Source organism: Centruroides vittatus, unplaced genomic scaffold (genome assembly GCF_030686945.1).
Source record: "Centruroides vittatus isolate TY-2023 unplaced genomic scaffold, ASM3068694v2 scaffold_1015, whole genome shotgun sequence".
NCBI classification, from domain to species: Eukaryota; Metazoa; Arthropoda; class Arachnida; order Scorpiones; family Buthidae; genus Centruroides; species Centruroides vittatus.
In genome coordinates this window covers 5,057,009-5,072,289 of record NW_027122666.1, presented here as the reverse complement: position 1 = coordinate 5,072,289, position 15,281 = coordinate 5,057,009, and the positions used below count along the sequence as shown (strand labels likewise).

The 15,281-nt window shown below is 31.3% G+C and overlaps 2 protein-coding genes across 3 annotated transcripts in view; one reads left to right on the top strand and one right to left on the bottom strand.

Moving 5' to 3' along the window:
- Positions 1-910: 910 nt before the first annotated feature.
- The window catches only part of LOC136986219 (nicotinamide N-methyltransferase-like), a 257,802-nt gene continuing 243,431 nt past the window's right edge, over positions 911-15,281 (bottom strand). Inside the window, exons 1-4 of one of the 2 annotated variants that reach the window (XM_067283710.1) lie at positions 5,322-5,414; positions 5,052-5,221; positions 2,084-2,291; positions 911-1,997 (exon numbers count right to left, since the gene is read on the bottom strand). In XM_067283710.1, coding sequence (XP_067139811.1) covers positions 1,547-1,997; positions 2,084-2,291; positions 5,052-5,211 — 819 coding nt within the window. In that variant the 5' untranslated portion in view covers positions 5,212-5,221; positions 5,322-5,414 and the 3' untranslated portion in view covers positions 911-1,546. Of the gene's footprint in view, positions 1,998-2,083; positions 2,292-5,051; positions 5,226-5,321; positions 5,415-15,281 lie in introns of those variants that run through there. The other variant, XM_067283711.1, reaches the window with a different exon arrangement.
- Positions 10,329-14,347, top strand: LOC136986209 (nicotinamide N-methyltransferase-like). Its single transcript, XM_067283695.1, has 4 exons — positions 10,329-10,436; positions 10,537-10,706; positions 12,710-12,917; positions 13,004-14,347. Exons 2-4 carry the CDS (start codon positions 10,547-10,549, stop codon positions 13,452-13,454), a joined length of 819 nt encoding a protein of 272 aa, XP_067139796.1. The 5' UTR covers positions 10,329-10,436; positions 10,537-10,546; the 3' UTR covers positions 13,455-14,347.

Below are 15,281 nucleotides of genomic sequence, written 5' to 3'. Positions count from 1 at the left end.
ATTAAAACGTGACCGCCTCGAGATTCTTACATTTTTCGACATATTGAAACGTCAAGGAATGCAAAAAATCGGAAGTAATTTCTGTATGTATGGATATTAGTATGTGCTTATATGTGTGGGGAACGATTTTGTTCACACTGTTTGAAGCTGAATAACTCTTGCGATTTTTGTCGAAAATTTCTGAAATTTTGCAGCATGGTTTGCTTATTAGACGGATTGATGCTATTAAATTTTAGTGGTTAAAGGTCGAGGAGCGAGGAGATAATAAGAGTCGTATGTATTTCCAGTAAGGTCGGACTTAACGACGATTTTACTCGTTATTAGCGTTTACAATTTTTTTGTATAAAACTCATCCCTACCCTGAAAATTATGCTCTTTGTCATTTTATAATAGTTATAATTATAAAAAGTTTTTAAAATAAAATACGATAACAGATGGCGCAACCAAAATTTTAAATGTTGCCGGGAAAGTTGAACAACTTGTTCCTGGTTTATTTATTCATTATATTACACAAAATCAATGAAATCAGAATGCTTCGATATAACATTGTTTACAGTTTAATTTATTACGGAAACCATACATTAAAAATAGATTTTTAAAATTTTATTTATTTCTATATAACTGCATATAACTTCATTTTCTTAATCATTTCTTTACATTAACCTGCAATAATTCTCCGCGCATACAATGTACTCATAATACAATTCTCGAAAATAGCCAAGATTACAATTATTAGTTGCCAAAATTATATTTACAACACGATTATATCAACAAACATTATTTAATAAAAACACCGCCGCGACCAATTATTCAGCAAAATAATTGGAGGAAAAAAATATGAATCAACCAAATCAATCATTTTTTCCCTTTATATAAACACAAATAAATTTATAATTCGTTCGTATATAAATTGTGCTTTAAATACATGTTTATTTATTTTTAAAACACAGATAAGAACAATAAGTAACATAATTTTATAATTAGATCTCATACCGAAATCGATTAAATGACTCGCTCTTATATAATTTTAAATATCTGCATTAAAAATTCAACTAAAACAAAAATATGCAACGTTATGAAACGTTAAACAAAAACTTAGTCAATTCATTTGGCATTTCGCCAATGAAATTAATCGCAACGTGACTTTGATCTAATATTATTAATGTTATATTATATAAACTTCAATACAGGTAATAACGTTAAAAGATTATCATAGAATCCAGAGCATTAAATCTCACGATTTATCTGTAAATAAGTTGTTGATGAACTCGATTAACTTTCAAACATTTTCTTAAAAAATTCTCATTTTACTGGGAATATCCTTATATGAATTCTTATTAACAATGTTGGATTACATCAGTTATTTCTTCTTATATTATCAGAGTTTCAGAAACCATTGACATAAATCTTTGTTTTCATTGCAGCGTTAACAAAGCCTTTACTGCACTTCACCTAAAGATAACCAATTAAGACTCCATATAATTTTCCACTTTACGGGTAATAATTAGCTACAATTTGTACGAAGGATATTATTCATTTACCAAAATTAATTAATTTTTTTTAAGGCAGACAAAACTAAAATTCCTTTGCATTTGGTAGTATTGTCTTCTCCTACGTCCTTGTTAAAGTACCAATGTTTTATATCGAGATTGGCTTCTTCTAAAGCTTCCTTCACCAATTGCTCACTTACAGACAAATCGTAAAATTTAAGTTTTTCCGAGTCGTTGACGTAGATGCAGTAAGAACTGTCGATAATTACAATCATTATCAAAGCTCCGCCCGGAACGAGAAAATATTCTAATTTCTTAATAGCCGATTTGTAAGCTTCGACGGTAGGACAGGAGCATTCTAAACAGTAAGAAGTAAAAACGACATCGAATTTTCCAACGTCCGAAGGATTCAGACCCAAATTTTCTTTGAAGATGTCGCAGGGCAACACACTTTTAACTCTTTGCCTTATTCTCGATTCGATCGTTTTAATGCCTTTTTCTGTGTTTCTGTTCAAAATTAATAACAAAAATAATGATTTAATATTAAAATTTCCTATAAACGACCAGACTTATATTAGGAAAATTGGATTTACCCATATTTTTCTAATCTGGCTGTCATTGCGATGAAAGCGGACCAATCGAGTGCATTTGGCTCGTTGTTCAGCCATTTTTGTAATTCTTGACGATTTGCATCGGCATATTCAGAAAGAACAATTTCCGAAAATACTTTGGAGGCAGAGGCGATCCTGTGAACTGTAGGACCGGACCCAACGTCGAGTAATCTCATACCTTTAATACTTTCTATTTCAAAAAAATAATAATTATGAACACGGTTTCAAGAATATTTAAACAATAGTTATGAATTTTAAGAGACAAAATTTCCCTGTGAAGGTCCTGTTTTCGTCGTGAAAATATTTATATTTATTCAGTTTTAAAATTTCAAGTATTCAAATTTTATATATTATGCTGTATTATAAAAATAAATTTAATTACATAAAGTTAAAAAGATTTTTAAAAATGACGGATTTACATTATTATTGAGGCATTAACTGTTCATATCCTTTGTATTTTGCTAATGTTTAACGCTAATTGCTTAGGCAGGTCGCCAGAAAATGGCGTTAAGAATTTAATGCTTTTTCTACGGGAAAATCCGTTTCCAAAAATTGTCGAAAACTGAAATACATAGAAACAAAAACATTTTGCGTTAGAATCCTAATTGGTTCTATGTATCGGCACTTCCGTTTTCGAGTTTTTTAGAAAAGGCTTTTTCGGTAGTAAAAAGATTAGCCTATTATTCTCCAGGCTGTGATGCATATATAACAAGGGAATCGTGTCAGATTTGACCCATTGAGTTTTTGCAAATATCCAAGCTTTGACACTCCCGAATCTAAAAAACTAAAAAACCGACAAAAAAGTTCTGTGGATAGGCATGTATGTATGTGTGGGTGTGTGTTTGAGTCTATTTTCGCTTAATTAATATCTCATAATGGAGTAAAGATTAAGTAATGAAATTTTGCAGGGAGGTTCGTTTATTAGGGAGGTTGATGCAAATAAATTTTGGTGGTTAAAGGTCGTGGGGGTGGGAAGATAAAGAGAATTGTGTGTATCTCCAGTAGGGTCAGACTTAATGACGATTGATTCGTTACTAACATTTATATTTGATTTATTTTTTTTATGAAACCCATTTATACCCTCAAAATTAAGCTTTTTTTTCAATTTTATAGTAATTAAAAATATAAGAAATTTTTTATAACAAAATCTCATAACAGATGGCTTCACGCACAATTTAATAAGTTGTATTGTAATTAAAATTATAAAAATTATTTTCTAAATAAGATTGCCGGGAAAGTTATGTAGCTCTGTTGGAGTTTTAACACTGAAACTGGAGATCGCATGCATAACAAAAGAGGTTACAATACGGATAAACTTAACATAATTTAAATAAAGTTTACAGTAAATTATTTATAATTTTACGTAATACACTGTTTTATTATAGCATCTGTATTATGATTACTTATTTTATTATAAACAACTGAAATTTTTTCAGTCAATTATAATAAAAGCAGGTCTGTGAAAAATATTTTATTAAGAATGCCCATCATTCACTGAATGGATTACAGCACTGAACCCGGAAAACTCCACGTGGCCAGCCCATTCGAGCGAGGCGCGAACCCACAACCGGACTCCCAGTGTTTAAGGTACCAAGATCGCTTGGCCATCGGTGGGCCGTCTATAATTACAACCAAAGGTAAACATTTCTTTAAATCTTCTAGATCAGCAGTTCTCAACCAGTGGTACTTGTACCACTGGTTGAGAACTGCTGATCTAGATGTGAAAATTTGTATCTGGACCATTCTAATAAGCAGTTCGGCTATAAAACAAAACACGCAGTTTTCTTCAGTTAGATTCAGTTAAAAATAATGTAATTAATTTTTGAAAAGACCTGTAAACCAAAATAACCTAATTGAAGAAGGATCATGGGCGTAGCCAGGAAGGGGCGTGGGTTGGCACTTTCCCCCAGTTAACCTGGTGCCCCTCCCTAGAAAATTACAGCTCGGCCCCTACGCAGTTAACCTGGAGCTCCTTCCAGAAAATTACAGCCTCTACTAGGCCCCTCCCATAACAAAATCCTGGCTACGTCAATGAGAAGGATGTGAGTGTTATAACCGAAATGTATCGTAGAATGGTTTATTGTAAAGAAATTGCTACCTTTGCTTGTGTGAGACCGCGGATTTTAGCTGGAAAATTTTGTTAAATGAAAGGAAACTTTCATTTTTTTTCGTTCGGAAATTGTTGTAAATATCCCCCGTTAGAAAAACTCGGAGAGAATGGGAGCAGGGGTCTCCATTAACTGTCAACAGTTAGGTGGGAAAATTGACACTTAGCTGTCAGGAAGTGCGAGTCATCGTCAACAACGGACTGCTTTCCCACACTAACGCTATAAAAGCTCGCGCCACCGGAAACTTAGCGCGCTCGCACTAGGAAGTTGTTTCTATATTTGTGTCTATCATTCTCCATGTCTAAGACCGGAATCCCGTCGAAGACCTTCAGCAACTCTTCCATATCGTCGGCGACCGCCATACTTCGAGTTATATCGTTCAATCTCACACCAAGAGGTATTTTATTAAAACTTTGTTAACCTGTCTTCTGTCACTCTAAGGACACCTGTCGACTTACCGACGCACCTCCCCAGTCGTTTTGCCCCCCCCTAGCCATCCGAACAGACAAACAGATCAGGTTTTGCCAACCCTTGCAGTGTAAATGGTCAGCGAGGATTAACCCGTGACCCCCTGCTTATCTCACACTTGTAACTAGAGATATATAATAAATGGGATAAATATCTTTAGTGTGTCATAAACCATTAAATACAATACAGTATAATAGAATAAAGATCAAATAAGTTGCTTAACCCTGTTTAAAAAACAATTAACCTACAGATAAACAATGCAGTGAAAAATTTGAAAGTCTAATTAGTTATATTACAGTTTCGCACAATTTACAGATTTTTATTTATAAGTTTGCACCTGAATTACTTAATTAATTATTTAAAGTCGAACTTACCGTTCTCAAAAATCCTGTAAAGTACGAACGCAATAAATTCTTCTTCTTCGATTTCTTCCTGAAGCAGATGCTTTATATAGAAAAGAGGAAAGTCTTTTCTATGATACTCTTTCGAGAGTTTATATGTAGAATTTTCATCCACACAGCAGGGATTTTCCATGTTCAATTAACTTCAAACACATAGAAATATTTAATTATTAATCACCAAAATTTCTAACATAAAAATATTATCAACTTCATTTGTATTAAAAATCTTGTTACTGTACTTACCTTCGAAATTTGTATTGTTTTACCAAGAAGAGTATGACATTTCGATGGAAGAGTAGCTCTATTTATTACAGAATTTGTTTACATCATGCTGAAAAAATGACATCACTCGAAATAGCGCTATTGGTCGAAATAAAATTTGAAGCATTAGCCAACTTTCACTATCGCTTCAATACTTTTATGACGTCGCATACAAACATCGCTAATTTATCAAATATTGCATTGTTTTAAAGAAAGATTTACAATCGAACTCTAGGTTAAAAGATCAAAGTTGGCACGCCCCCCCAAGGATTGGGGGCGTGCCAACATGAACGAGAACATCTCAACATGAAACTCAACTGTTAACACAGTTGAGTTTCATGTTGAGATGTTCTCGGTTACATATATTAGTTTATAAATATATTATTTTTAGTACAAAATGTATCGTATACTTAACTAGATATAAAGTGAAAGCACGTAAAGCGAAAGTTTATGTGCAAGTAAATGTGTGTATCTAGGCGACACGAATACTTTCGATATAAAGAAACTTGTTCTAATTATAAATTTATTAAGTCGTGTGATGTAGAGAGTAACAGGAATTTTCGATTATTATTACTTGAACTGTACATATTTAAATTGTTTTGTGAAAAATTGAATATAGAATTTCGAATTTTGATAAATTACTTAAAATTATTAATTATTTTTATTTTTTTTATTAATATGACTAATTTGTCACGTGTACAGTAATTTAGCACGTGTAGTAAGTAAGATATTGTTTACAATTTAAATAAATATTTTAATCTGAAAATTATAAAGAAGTCATTATTTTTTATGAAACTCTTTTAATATTATAGAAATCAAATGTTATTTAAAAATAATTAATTGCATTGGAAACTGAATTTACTTTTTAAAGTTGTAGAATTTAAATATGTAATTTGCTGAAGGACAAATGACAGAGGAGGTTGAGGCATCAGTTACCAATCTGGAGCTCCCAGCATCTAATCTGGAGAGTTAAAGAATCCTACGAAATTTTTAGAGGTTGTCTGTCCTGCACTTGCCCGACTCCATCATTCATCACAGGGCCGCCATTGGGCATTTAGCCGAATCCTGATGGGTTTGAGTGAAAGAGTACTCTCAGAATAGAAAGAGTCACAATGATATAGACCTACATAGTCTATATCATTGTGAAAAATTATTAAAATATTATCAAATTTATGTAATTTGTTCATTGCAAATGGAATAAAATTATTATAAGATATTTAAAAAATATGATCTAAATAAACTACAGTAGAGCGCCGATAAGTGGAACCAATTGGGGACTGGGGTCCTTCCAGTTAATGATTTGTTCCAGTTTCCGACTTTGTACGAAAAAATACATTAACCTGTCCGATGTTCAAATTTTTCTCCGTTGCGTATCGCTTCCTGTTGAATTTTTCTCCGTTGCGTGTCGCTTCGTGTTGAATTTTCGTCGATTTTAAGCCTAACGAAAATTTTTATAATAATCATCGAGGCTATCGTATCGTTAAAAATTATTTCTGCATTTTGTACAAACAAAATAAATATATTAAAGAATATAAAAAACATGAAAATTATACTTTAGAAGTAAATTTAGTATCAAAAACATTCGATTCAGCACGACACAGTCCGACTGAAAATCGTTCCACTTTCCGGCCATTCCACTTACCAACGTTCCACTTATCGACGCTCTACTGTATTTCAATTTGTTCTAACCTAAGTATCCTTCTGAAGAATTTAAGTAATAATTAACGTTACTTTTTTTTTGAGAAGCTTGCACAATTTTTAATAAGGAAATATTAGATAGGGTGACAGAATAAATAGATAAAAATTCTAATACATTTTTTATCTTATAAATTGTTAATGCAATTTTGAATATTAGGATAATTGTACCGTTAATTGACATTATAAATCCGTTTTTGGGACTTGATGTGTTGAGAAACTTGTAAATATATAAACTTTCCTTTATAAAAATACTTTATTAAAAGATGAACTTGTACAGTACTTTATTGATAATTAGAACAACGTGGCTCTGTTCCAGTAGTCAACACGTTTCCGAAACTGTCAGTTTGGAAATTTGGGGACCATCTAAAAGAATCTATGTAAGTCCAGTTCGGCAACATCACCCAGCAGCACCACGTAATGCTGGTGAATTGAGGTGATTCATACGAGAGGCCTGTGAAACTGTGACATCGAGAGTTCTCAGTTTATCTATAATGCTACTCTCGACCATCTACATCTTTGCATTGCGCTAAAGACGGTCATTTTCAACAAGTTCTCTAAAAAAATAAAGCTTAACTTTTTTGTATCAATTTCTGTAATGCTGTCTTTATCTTTCACAATCAGAGATTATTTGTATGTTATTCTAAATCGTCTTAAATTGATTTCTTTCGATTGTTTTAGTGCTGGAATAAGTGCAAAGATTCGTGCAATGCTAGAAAGACCTCTTTTACCCCTGGATAGATGTTTACTTAGACATTATATACTTACCAATAAAAAGCAAATAAATGAAAAAGAAAATATATATATATATGTAATTAGCTAAAAGAAAAAGGTAATAATTCAGAAAAATAACAATAATTTTATCTAAATTTTTTACAGGAAATTACAGAAATGGAATTTTTGCTGTCAAAAATTGTTACATCTGTCCCAATTTGAAGTAATAACAGGAGTTATTAAGCTTCAAACAGGGTGAACAAAATCGTGCCACACAAACTCCCCCCATACACACACTAACATATATACATAGAGAAAAAACCCCGAATCTTTTTTTTGCATTTCTCGGCATTTGAAAGACTCCTGAGCTCAAAAATATAAAAATCTTGGGGGGTTTGACCGATCGCCATACTTTTCCTCTGTTATATATAACAACCTAGAAAGTAAAAATAAAATGAACATATTGCGTTTTTAGAATCATACATCTAAAAAATGTTTTTAAAAATCTGTATAAATGAAAGTGAAATTTAATTGTGATATCATTATTATCAATTGTAATAATTTATTTACTTACAGCAATAGCTTATCAGAAATATAATCTAATATTCAAAATTATTTTAACAATTTATCAGAAAAAATTCGTTACATTTTCTTTCTATATCTATTTTGTCACCCAATATTTCATTATTAAAAATTGAACAATATCGAGAATAAACAAAACATTACTTTTTTCTTTACTCTTTCACTCCTTTAGCAAGCCCATTGTAGGTTCGGCCAGTCCCCAATGAGATGGCTAGATGTGAGGTTCGGGGCCCGACATATCAGGGAAAAACCCCCAAAATTTCTTGGATTTTTTCGATTGTTCAGATTTGATACTTGGTACCCTAGATTGGAAACTAATGGCTTAAGGCTATTCGATCTTACAAATGTCGAGTATTTAAATTCTAAAATTGTATAAAAGTAGATTGTTTCCAATGCAATTAAGAAATTGTTTTTAAAAATCAAATTTTATTCCTATAATCTATCACGAGTTTCATAAAATAATGACTTGTTTAACATTTTTTAACTAAAATATTTATTTAAATTGTAAGCAATATTTTACTTATTTAAAACTCGTGCTAAATTACTGAACACATGACAAATTAGTCATACAGTGGAACCTCGCACAACGAGTATTTCTCATAACGAGCAAAACAAACTGTAAAAATTTTCCTCGCTTAACGAGCGACGTTTTGCATAACGAGTGATGAGGAGAGGGGAAATCCCCAATTGTGCTCCATCAGTCTGTGTTTAGCACTCGTTCCGCTAGCATCTTAGTGTCGCTTGTGTTCACACACATTACTTATAAACATCAACAACCATAGCCAATTATATAATAAACATGCCAAACAATATGCCAAATTCTTGGGTCATTAAATTTAATGACCGAGTCCAAATTTAATTTTATGAATGTCTAAATTAAAAATTAACTATTTATAATTATTAAATTTAATACGAGATGGAAACATAACTGCCTACCCCTGTAATGTATCAAATTATACATATAGGTCTATATCATTGTGACTCTTTCTATTCTGAGAGTACTCTTTCACTCAAACCCATCAGGATTCGGCTAAATGCCCAATGGCGGCCCTGTGATGAATGATGGAGTCGGGCAAGTGCAGGACAGACAACCTCTAAAAATTTCGTAGGATTCTTTAACTCTCCAGATTAGATGCTGGGAGCTCCAGATTGGTAACTGATGCCTCAACCTCCTCTGTCATTTGTCCTTCAGCAAATTACATATTTAAATTCTACAACTTTAAAAAGTAAATTCAGTTTCCAATGCAATTAATTATTTTTAAATAACATTTGATTTCTATAATATTAAAAGAGTTTCATAAAAAATAATGACTTCTTTATAATTTTCAGATTAAAATATTTATTTAAATTGTAAACAATATCTTACTTACTACACGTGCTAAATTACTGTACACGTGACAAATTAGTCATATTAATAAAAAAAATAAAAATAATTAATAATTTTAAGTAATTTATCAAAATTCGAAATTCTATATTCAATTTTTCACAAAACAATTTAAATATGTACAGTTCAAGTAATAATAATCGAAAATTCCTGTTACTCTCTACATCACACGACTTAATAAATTTATAATTAGAACAAGTTTCTTTATATCGAAAGTATTCGTGTCGCCTAGATACACACATTTACTTGCACATAAACTTTCGCTTTACGTGCTTTCACTTTATATCTAGTTAAGTATACGATACATTTTGTACTAAAAATAATATATTTATAAACTAATATATGTAACCGAGAACATCTCAACATGAAACTCAACTGTTAACACAGTTGAGTTTCATGTTGAGATGTTCTCGTTCATGTTGGCACGCCCCCAATCCTTGGGGGGGCGTGCCAACTTTGATCTTTTAACCTAGAGTTCGATTGTAAATCTTTCTTTAAAACAATGCAATATTTGATAAATTAGCGATGTTTGTATGCGACGTCATAAAAGTATTGAAGCGATAGTGAAAGTTGGCTAATGCTTCAAATTTTATTTCGACCAATAGCGCTATTTCGAGTGATGTCATTTTTTCAGCATGATGTAAACAAATTCTGTAATAAATAGAGCTACTCTTCCATCGAAATGTCATACTCTTCTTGGTAAAACAATACAAATTTCGAAGGTAAGTACAGTAACAAGATTTTTAATACAAATGAAGTTGATAATATTTTTATGTTAGAAATTTTGGTGATTAATAATTAAATATTTCTATGTGTTTGAAGTTAATTGAACATGGAAAATCCCTGCTGTGTGGATGAAAATTCTACATATAAACTCTCGAAAGAGTATCATAGAAAAGACTTTCCTCTTTTCTATATAAAGCATCTGCTTCAGGAAGAAATTGAAGAAGAAGAATTTATTGCGTTCGTACTTTACAGGATTTTTGAGAACGGTAAGTTCGACTTTAAATAATTAATTAAGTAATTCAGGTGCAAACTTATAAATAAAAATCTGTAAATTGTGCGAAACTGTAATATAACTAATTAGACTTTCAAATTTTTCACTGCATTGTTTATCTGTAGGTTAATTGTTTTTTAAACAGGGTTAAGCAACTTATTTGATCTTTATTCTATTATACTGTGTTGTATTTAATGGCTTTATGACACATTGAAGCTATTTATCCCATTTATCTCTAGTTACAAGTGTGAGATAAGCAGAGGGTCACGGGTTAACTTGGGGGGGGGCGTGCCAACCCATGCCCCTTTCTGGCTACGCCTATGATTCTTCTTCAATTAGGTTATTTTGGTTTACAGGTCTTTTCAAAAATTAATTACATTATTTTTAACTGAATCTAACTGAAGAAAACTGCGTGTTTTGTTTTATAGCCGAACTGCTTATTAGAATGGTCCAGATTCAAATCTTCACATCTAAATAAGCAGTTCTCAACCAGTGGTACAAGTACCACTGGTTGAGAACTGCTGATCTAGAAGATTTAAAGAAATGTTTACCTTTGGTTGTAATTATAGACGGCCCACCGATGGCCAAGCGATCTTGGTACCTTAAACACTGGGAGTCCGGTTGTGGGTTCGCGCCTCGCTCGAATGGGCTGGCCACGTGGAGTTTTCCGGGTTCAGTGCTGTAATCCATTCAGTGAATGATGGGCATTCTTAATAAAATATTTTTCACACACCTACTTTTATTATAATTGACTGAAAAAATTTCAGTTGTTTATAATAAAATAAGTAATCATAATACAGATACTATAATAAAACAGTGTATTACATAAAATTATAAATAATTTACTGTAAACTTTATTTAAATTATGTTAAGTTTATCCGTATTGTAACCTCTTTTGTTATGCATGCGATCTCCAGTTTCAGTGTTAAAACTCCAACAGAGCTACATAACTTTCCCGGCAATCTTATTTAGAAAATAATTTTTATAATTTTAATTACAATACAACTTATTAAATTGTGCGTGAAGCCATCTGTTATGAGATTTTGTTATAAAAAATTTCTTATATTTTTAATTACTATAAAATTGAAAAAAAAGCTTAATTTTGAGGGTATAAATGGGTTTCATAAAAAAAATAAATCAAATATAAATGTTAGTAACGAATCAATCGTCATTAAGTCTGACCCTACTGGAGATACACACAATTCTCTTTATCTTCCCACCCCCACGACCTTTAACCACCAAAATTTATTTGCATCAACCTCCCTAATAAACGAACCTCCCTGCAAAATTTCATTACTTAATCTTTACTCCATTATGAGATATTAATTAAGCGAAAATAGACTCAAACACACACCCACACATACATACATGCCTATCCACAGAACTTTTTTGTCGGTTTTTTAGTTTTTTAGATTCGGGAGTGTCAAAGCTTGGATATTTGCAAAAACTCAATGGGTCAAATCTGACACGATTCCCTTGTTATATATGCATCACAGCCTGGAGAATAATAGGCTAATCTTTTTACTACCGAAAAAGCCTTTTCTAAAAAACTCGAAAACGGAAGTGCCGATACATAGAACCAATTAGGATTCTAACGCAAAATGTTTTTGTTTCTATGTATTTCAGTTTTCGACAATTTTTGGAAACGGATTTTCCCGTAGAAAAAGCATTAAATTCTTAACGCCATTTTCTGGCGACCTGCCTAAGCAATTAGCGTTAAACATTAGCAAAATACAAAGGATATGAACAGTTAATGCCTCAATAATAATGTAAATCCGTCATTTTTAAAAATCTTTTTAACTTTATGTAATTAAATTTATTTTTATAATACAGCATAATATATAAAATTTGAATACTTGAAATTTTAAAACTGAATAAATATAAATATTTTCACGACGAAAACAGGACCTTCACAGGGAAATTTTGTCTCTTAAAATTCATAACTATTGTTTAAATATTCTTGAAACCGTGTTCATAATTATTATTTTTTTGAAATAGAAAGTATTAAAGGTATGAGATTACTCGACGTTGGGTCTGGTCCTACAGTTCACAGGATCGCCTCTGCCTCCAAAGTATTTTCGGAAATTGTTCTTTCTGAATATGCCGATGCAAATCGTCAAGAATTACAAAAATGGCTGAACAACGAGCCAAATGCACTCGATTGGTCCGCTTTCATCGCAATGACAGCCAGACTAGAAAAATATGGGTAAATCCAATTTTCCTAATATAAGTCTGGTCGTTTATAGGAAATTTTAATATTAAATCATTATTTTTGTTATTAATTTTGAACAGAAACACAGAAAAAGGCATTAAAACGATCGAATCGAGAATAAGGCAAAGAGTTAAAAGTGTGTTGCCCTGCGACATCTTCAAAGAAAATTTGGGTCTGAATCCTTCGGACGTTGGAAAATTCGATGTCGTTTTTACTTCTTACTGTTTAGAATGCTCCTGTCCTACCGTCGAAGCTTACAAATCGGCTATTAAGAAATTAGAATATTTTCTCGTTCCGGGCGGAGCTTTGATAATGATTGTAATTATCGACAGTTCTTACTGCATCTACGTCAACGACTCGGAAAAACTTAAATTTTACGATTTGTCTGTAAGTGAGCAATTGGTGAAGGAAGCTTTAGAAGAAGCCAATCTCGATATAAAACATTGGTACTTTAACAAGGACGTAGGAGAAGACAATACTACCAAATGCAAAGGAATTTTAGTTTTGTCTGCCTTGAAAAAAATTGATTAATTTTGGTAAATGAATAATATCCTTCGTACAAATTGTAGCTAATTATTACCCGTAAAGTGGAAAATTATATGGAGTCTTAATTGGCTATCTTTAGGTGAAGTGCAGTAAAGGCTTTGTTAACGCTGCAATGAAAACAAAGATTTATGTCAATGGTTTCGGAAACTCTGATAATATAAGACGAAATAACTGATAGTTTGTTTGAAAGTTAATCGAGTTCATCAACAACTTATTTACAGATAAATCGTGAGATTTAATGCTTTGGATTCTATGATAATCTTTTAACGTTATTACCTGTATTGAAGTTTATATAATATAACATTAATAATATTAGATCAAAGTCACGTTGCGATTAATTTCATTGGCGAAATGCCAAATGAATTGACTAAGTTTTTGTTTAACGTTTCATAACGTTGCATATTTTTGTTTTAGTTGAATTTTTAATGCAGATATTTAAAATTATATAAGAGCGAGTCATTTAATCGATTTCGGTATGAGATCTAATTATAAAATTATGTTACTTATTGTTCTTATCTGTGTTTTAAAAATAAATAAACATGTATTTAAAGCACAATTTATATACGAACGAATTATAAATTTATTTATGTTTATATAAGGGAAAAAATGATTGATTTGGTTGATTCATATTTTTTTCCTCCAATTATTTTGCTGAATAATTGGTCGCGGCGGTGTTTTTATTAAATAATGTTTGTTGATATAATCGTGGTGTAAATATAATTTTGGCAACTAATAATTGTAATCTTGGCTATTTTCGAGAATTGTATTATGAGTACATTGTATGCGCGGAGAATTATTGCAGGTTAATGTAAAGAAATGATTAAGAAAATGAAGTTATATGTAATTATATAGAAATAAATAAAATTTGTATAATATTTCTCGTTCCGGGCGGAGCTTTGATAATGATTGTAATTATCGACAGTTCTTACTGCATCTACGTCAACGACTCGGAAAAACTTAAATTTTACGATTTGTCTGTAAGTGAGCAATTGGTGAAGGAAGCTTTAGAAGAAGCCAATCTCGATATAAAACATTGGTACTTTAACAAGGACGTAGGAGAAGACAATACTACCAAATGCAAAGGAATTTTAGTTTTGTCTGCCTTGAAAAATATTGATTAATTTTGGTAAATGAATAATTGCAGTTAAACAACCGAGAAATTGGAAGAATTTAGCTGAAAAAAAGGAATTTTATAGATTTGAATAATTTATTCCAATAATCATTCAAATAGACTAATGACTACTTAAAAGCCACAAAAACGAATATTATATAGGCCTATATGTATAGGGCATTGATAAAAAAAGCATGAAATATATTCTGTGACATGTTTTTTATAATGAAGAATCTGCATTACATATAGGTTATTTAAGAAATTATATATATAATTTCAGATTTTGTTAAATTAGTATAACGCTTCGTGAATTTGTATTATATAATTAATATATTTACTTATTTTATACTTCGTACAAAGAATTGTAGGATTAACACGAACACCAACTCTAAGAGACTGGAACCCGTTCGGCTTCTCCAATAATATTTTAAGTGGTGCAAGAAATGAAGTAAAGATTTAAGGAAGATCCCCCAAAAAACGAAAACGAAAGTTCAGGTAAAGTTTTAAATATTACTCTTTTTGTCGAAGGCTACCCTTTAGTTCTCCTATTATATGAGAGTAGTATAAGTATTGATACACTCTAATCACAAAAATTAATTTTTATAAATAATTTGTTCTGTTTATAAAACATGAAATAAATTTTATTCATATTTATATTTTATATCTTGAATTTTTGTCTGTCTTACAAGGTAATAGCTTAT

What these genes read in the sequence shown, in the direction of transcription:
- LOC136986209 (XM_067283695.1), top strand. Translation starts at nt 10,547, where the DNA reads ATGGAAAATCCCTGCTGTGTGGATGAAAATTCTACATATAAACTCTCG. An exon ending in TTACAGGATTTTTGAGAACG is followed by an intron (nt 10,707 to 12,709) that starts GTAAGTTCGACT and finishes TTTTTGAAATAG; the next exon opens with AAAGTATTAAAGGTATGAGA. An exon ending in GCCAGACTAGAAAAATATGG is followed by an intron (nt 12,918 to 13,003) that starts GTAAATCCAATT and finishes AATTTTGAACAG; the next exon opens with AAACACAGAAAAAGGCATTA.